The sequence below is a fragment of the Ursus arctos genome, unplaced genomic scaffold (assembly GCF_023065955.2).
Source record: "Ursus arctos isolate Adak ecotype North America unplaced genomic scaffold, UrsArc2.0 scaffold_16, whole genome shotgun sequence".
Taxonomy (NCBI): domain Eukaryota; kingdom Metazoa; phylum Chordata; class Mammalia; order Carnivora; family Ursidae; genus Ursus; species Ursus arctos.
This window is the reverse complement of record NW_026622830.1, coordinates 13,948,514-13,954,513: the sequence shown is the minus strand read 5'-3', so window position 1 is coordinate 13,954,513 and position 6,000 is coordinate 13,948,514. Positions and strand designations below refer to the sequence as shown.

The window sequence follows — 6,000 nt, the reverse complement described above, 5'->3', positions numbered from 1 at the left end:
TATTTTAGAGGGAGAGAAAGTTAATAAACAAGAAAATACATAATACAGTGGCCTGACTGAATCCTAAGAAGAAAAATAGAGCAGAGTAAGGAGACGGAGCATAATAAGAGCAAGATTTTACACCAGATGGTCAGGGAAGAGTCTCTGGGGAGGTGACATTTGAGCAGAGACCTGAATAAAGTGAGGAAACAAGCACATCATTGGAAGCAAAGTGTTCTTGGCAAAGGGAACAGCATGTGCAAAGGCCCTGAGGCAGGGCAGTTTAAGCACGTGGCTGGAGTGGAGAGGGGAGAGCAGTAAGGAAGTGAAGTCAGGGAGGTCTGTTCCGCAGAACCCCCAACTCAGGAACTTGGGGCTTTCAAGCTCTCTTATGCCCAGAAAGCAAATCATCTGTAGGCCCAGTGTTGATTAATGCTCTTTATTTTATAGCATTTTCAATCAGAAGTATTTGAAATCACGATTCATCTGGTTACAGGTCCCATGGGTTTCTCCGTGAATGGACTTCTCTGGTCCCCTGCTCTCCAGGAGTGCAGCTCCCAAATCCCACGGGCTGTAGACGTGACTGGATACTGAAGTTCTCATGCGGGAAGAGGTGGAGACCATCCCCCAACGTGGGGGCCTTTCCTCTCTCCTCCCTGCTGCTCCCAGGGAAACAGCCGTGACTCACTCATGCCGTACGGAGGACAAGTTCAGTCTCTGGGTGCTGCCGTCCCAGCCCACACTGCTCGGGGGACATCATCCCTCAGATGTGTAGGAAGGGGAGACACGAGGCTTCCGGACCCCCCATGGGCACCTTGTCCAGTGCCAGGCTAATGTGGGCCACTCATTCCACTTCCTGAGCGCCCGCTGGGCCTAACACTGTGCTGTTCACTGGGGATGCCTAGATGCTTCTGCTGGAAACAAGGAGGGGTCAGATCTAGGACAGCCCCCACCAGCCACTGGCTCAGGGGAAGTCTCGGTTGACCCCCTCTGTAGAAGAGGTTACGATGTTTTGCCTGCCTGAGAAATTTTACCCTGGCCTTTTATGAGCCCCCAATGTATCTTCTGACTTTTTTTTTTTTTTTCATTCCTGAAAAATGTGGCCTTTGCTAATGAAACATGCTTACCCCTCGGGGTATGGGCAGGGAGGGGAGGACCAGCTGTCGCAATAAGCAGTAGCTGGCAGCCACAAAGTCCCCCGCTGGCTACACATCGGAGAGTCCTCGTTGGAAGGACAGTAGGGCCAGGGCTCGGCCTGACCCCAGAATGACAGTCAAACTGAATCAGATTAAAGAGGAACATCCTAAAAAGCGTGGGTAGAGATGTCAGGGTTTCTAGAACTCCCCTGGTGTGCTCAGGCACCCGGAAGTGCAGCGAGGAGGATCCGCACAGCCTCCTCGACCTCAGGAGGACACCTGTCCCTCCGCTGTCTCCAGGGACCGAAAGCATCCCCGGCTGTGGCGGCTGCGGTGTACCGGCAGGGGTCAGATTCAAACAACGGGCACAGACTGGGCAGGACATGCTGTGGCTGTGAACAGCTGGGACAGTGCAGCCCCAGAAGCCTCTCTGAGGAAGGCGACATCTAAAGGCAAGACGGTCTCTCCAGAGTGTAACCTAAAGTAGGCCCTGGGGGACATTAGCGGTGTCCGTGGGAATCAATGGCCCCTCCCATTCCAGCTGTGTAAGACAAATGCCGTTCCAGACATGCTTCCTGCTGCTGAAATAGGGAAATAGGGCTCCCTTGCACCCTAGCCATAGAACAGCTCAGAGCTAAAGGAGCTTGTTTCTCTGGCAGCAGATCTGGGAGATATCTGGGCCCTGACCTCCACGAAAGAGAAGGAGAGGGTGTCCTAGATAATGAGCCTGTGGGCCCAAGTGGACCACTGGAGGTCACCCTTGCTTTCTGCATACTGGATCACAGAAAAGAACTGCTCCATCATCCTGTAGAGTCCTAGCAGCAGGTGATGGCAGAAGCCTTCTGGGAGGGCCCAGCCCAGAGAGGGTCCCGGAGGGGGGCTCAAAGGGTCCGAAATGTGTCGTTGGCCAAGGCAGATGGCAGTGCTGTGATGTTGGCTGAGTGGATGTCGGCCCAGTCCGGGAAGGTGCCCAGCTGGAAGATGGTCTGTGCCCAAGTATTCATGGCCAGGCTGAGCAGCAGGACACCCAACAAGTTCATCAGGAGGCCTGTCCGCACCTGAAATGGAGCCCAGGTAAAGGGAGGGATCAGCTCAGTGTCCATCGTACAGATGGGAAAACCCACGCTCAGAGTCAGGAACTCACTCACTCACTCACGATCTCCCAGCCGGCAGTGACGGTGCCAGGACACGAGTCCAGGCTGGTAGATGCCCAAGACCCTTCCATCTTTATGCTAGCCTAGGCTGCCCCTCAGAGAGTTGCCAATGTCCGCATCTGCCGAGTGGTTTCCAGGGGCCCGGCGCTGTACCGTGCAGGTGTGCTAGGGATGTGTCATTCAACCCATCCCCATGACACCCTCCAAGGGTGATTTTTGTTACTTCCTCTTTACGGAAGAGGAAAACAAGGCTCAGAGAGGTTGGCTTACCCACATCACACAGCTTGAAAATAATCTGGTTTGATCAATAACACACGTACACACTCACACAGACACACACACTCACACCTATCCACACTCCATGCCTACTTAAGGCCGTACTGCTTTGTTTTGAAGAATTTGTCTTATGGAAATTTCAACCTTTTTTAAGTAGCTAAAACAAGTCTGCCTGTTTGCTTCTCTCCCCCCCCCCCCCCACTCCGCCGGGCTAACCCCTTGTGCATTCAGTCCAACTTTGGGCTGAAAATCTGTTTCTCCTCCAGGTTTTCTGGTTGTTGACCTCAGCACTGCTCAGCTGTGAACTGTGCAGGGAGAGAGGCGCTCTCTTCTCAACCCCCTTTTGAGTCTATTCCGCCTGAGAAAGTCTCCGTTTGGTGCTGTCGTGCCCTTAACACTCTCCCTTCCTTGCCAATGGCCCTCTTGAGAAAGTGGGGGCTCAGAACCTTCTCCAGGCGATTGTTTTCAGGGTGAATGTAATTCTTTTGCTTTTTTTTTTTTTTGTCTGTGTCTGTTTTTTTAGACTTACCTTCGATGGCATACAATACCAGTTTTCCATGGCCAGATGGGTCAGAAACTCTTCCCTTTAAATACTCTTGTTTAAGTGTTTTAAAAAATGTCGCGGATTTAGGAAAATTGTTACGTCAATATTGCCACGGATGGCTCACGGAAAGGACACCAGTTGTGAAGGGAGTACAACCAATGACAAGGGCCAACTGCGTGATGCTGGCCTGCCCCTCTGCTCGGGGTGGGGAGGGGTCAAGCCCTGGCCACTCTGGAGGTTCAGAAGGCGACTGGCCAAAGCTTTGGGGTGGCTGGGAGGAGGGCCGGGCTTCTGGGAGCCTGGCTCAAAATAGCTGCTTTAGGGGGGCGCCTGGGTGCCTCAGTCGGTTGAGTGCCTGCCTTCGGCTCAGGTCATGATCCCAGGGTCCTGGGATCAAGTCCTACATCGGGCTCCTTGCTCAGCGGGAAGCCTGCTTCTCCCTCTCCCTCTGCCTGCCGCTCCCCCTGCTTGTTCTCTCTCTCTCTCTCTCTGACAAATAAAATATTTTTTAAAATGCCTGCTTTGTCCCACGTTCGTTGTCACGTCAACTACCTACACCGTCACTCTCAGGAGCAGAGCCCGCAGATGGGCACGCACCAGACTGGCTCTGACACGTCTGCCCCTCTGTGCCCCCTTGGGCCCCCTTGGGCCCCCTTGTGCCCCTCGGCCTCTTCCCATCCCCACAATGTCTCTCCATTTCTCTCACTGTCTCCTTGTTCTCAGAACGGGCCAACGTCATGTCTGCGTCTCTGCCCTCTTGCTGCCTTCCCCGAGCCGGCCTCCCCGGTCCACACTCAGCCCCAGCCCCCAGCGATCCCCTCCACCCCCACAGCCAAAGTGATCTGGGAAAGGCAGGAGTCAAACCCCGTCACTATGAAGTAGGGACGCTGCAGGGACTCTATTTTAGAAGGGCTCCGTCCTGGCTGTTTTCCTGCCAGGCCCCGTTTACTCCTGTTCTATACTTGACCTCTGAATAAGCCGAAGAAGCAAGTTCCCACTTCGAGGGGGAAGCAAGAAAGTGAATCATTCTCTGAGTTCTGTCCAAGCCCCCAAACACCTGATCACATTAAAGAAGAGCCAGATCCCAGGTACGTTCCAGGACAACAGCTTCCAACAAACCGCGGCTGAAGCTGGCATCCATACGCCCCCTCCAGTGATTTATGGAAAAGCGCTGACGGTTCACCTGACTCCCCTTTGATGGGACCTACCGTGGATTCCTAAAGGCACACGGACGTTCCCTAGACCCTTTTCCAAGGTAAACCCCTAACCCCAAGCAACGATGAGACTCATTCTCTCCTCTCTGAGTCTCCCAGACACTCCGTCCACTATCCTCTGTCTGTCACTCAATTTTTATTCAATAAACTCAGTTTTCACTGCCTCTGGCCCACATGTGATTTCTGTCCTCCGTGAAGCCAGGGACCCTCTTGGCTGGTCCTGTGGGACCTTCCCCTGGGTTCTCAGACCCAGCCTATCTGCTCAAATCCCTTTAAAGTCCTCCCACTGTGAGCCACATAATATCCCAAGTCTGTGCCCTGCTGCTCTGCAACCCCCCCCCCCAGCCTCTGGCCTCATCCTTCCAACTCCGCTCCAGGCACACCAGCCTCCTCCTTCTCTCTCTGTTTGCTCTGTGACCTCCTTCTGTCACTCTTGCCCACCACCTCCCTCCCTTCCCCTCCGGGTTTAGCCTGGTTATCCTGCCAGAGGCTCTGTGCCTGGAGAGACCCGACCAGGAATTGGTTTAAGCACATCACCCTCTTCGGTTACACGGTTTAGGATTTGCCTTCCCTGAGTGCCCCCAGGCAGCCAGTGGAGGGGAAGTGGCAGCGGGAGGCAGGAGGAGGGAGGCAGGAGGAGGGAGGCAGGGGAGCGTGGGGAGAGGGAACACACTGGTGAATCTCCACCACCCTGGCTTCAGCCTCACCCCCAGGGTGCAGCCCGCTGCTCGGCTCTCCTACAGATTCCAGGCACGGAGCAGTTGGCTGAACGAGTAAGAAAAGAGAGCAGCACCCAGAGAGAGAAGGAAGTCCCTTGTCCCTGTAGCAGACTCTGGAAAGTCTTCACTAAGGCAATGTTTCCTGAAATTGTCTAAGCATAAGAATCACCCCAGAGTGTTTGCTAAAGGAACCTGGATATTCCTGCTGCCCCTGCAAATGACTTACTCGGAGACTGGGGGGAGTGGAGGAGCAGGAGTGGGGGGTCCCGTCCAGACGTCTTGCCCAGCACCTGCTGGCCACCCCCCTCTCAGGCCTCTGCTAGGACGAGCCCCGACTCACCATGTCTTTGACCAGCAAGTGTCCAGAGGCGAAGGCAATGGAGTTGGGGGGCGTCGAGACGGGGAGCATGAAGGCATAGGAGCAGCCGACCGTGCCGGGGATCATCAGATACAGGGGGTGCACTCTCAGGCGGATGGCCTGGTCCGGGTGCAGGGGGACACCACGACAGGGAAACGGAAGCCACCACAACAGATGGAGATGGTTGAAAGCCACAACAGCAGACAGAGACAGAAAGAGACGCGATGACAGAGGCGTAGAGACAGAGATTGGCAGAGTGGCCGAGAACAATCGCAGCAGACGGGGAGACAGGTGTGGAGATACACAGAGAGACATACAGCCCGAAACGCAGATCCACAGGCGAACGCAGAGACAGACAAGAAGAGAACCCAAACCAAGGGACACATGGAAAAGACATTCCCAAGGTTAGTGACATTCGGGGGCCGCAAGCTTGGGCCGGGGAGATTTTTCTAGAACACACCGTCCCCAGCCTGAGAGTGCATCATCATACCTGCAGGACTTGCTAAAACACAGCTTGCTGGCCCTACTTCATCCAGAGTTTCTGATTCAGCAGGTCTGGGGTGGCCCCAGGAGCCTGCATTCCTCACAAGTTCCCAGCTGAGGCTGATGCTGAGAATCAC

At 54.6% G+C, this 6,000-nt stretch overlaps 1 protein-coding gene across 7 annotated transcripts in view; it reads right to left on the bottom strand.

Moving 5' to 3' along the window:
* Positions 1–402: 402 nt before the first annotated feature.
* The window catches only part of SLC13A3 (solute carrier family 13 member 3), a 71,778-nt gene continuing 66,180 nt past the window's right edge, over positions 403–6,000 (bottom strand). For 4 of the 7 annotated variants that reach the window (XM_048222244.2, XM_048222243.2, XM_048222245.2 and 1 more), the window contains 2 exons: positions 5,363–5,500; positions 403–2,173 (listed from right to left, as the gene is read on the bottom strand). In XM_048222244.2, the coding sequence (XP_048078201.1) occupies positions 1,997–2,173; positions 5,363–5,500 (315 nt within the window). In that variant the 3' untranslated portion in view covers positions 403–1,996. The remainder of the gene's footprint in view (positions 2,174–5,362; positions 5,501–6,000) is intronic. The other 3 variants (XM_048222246.2, XM_048222248.2, XM_048222249.2) reach the window with 1 other exon arrangement.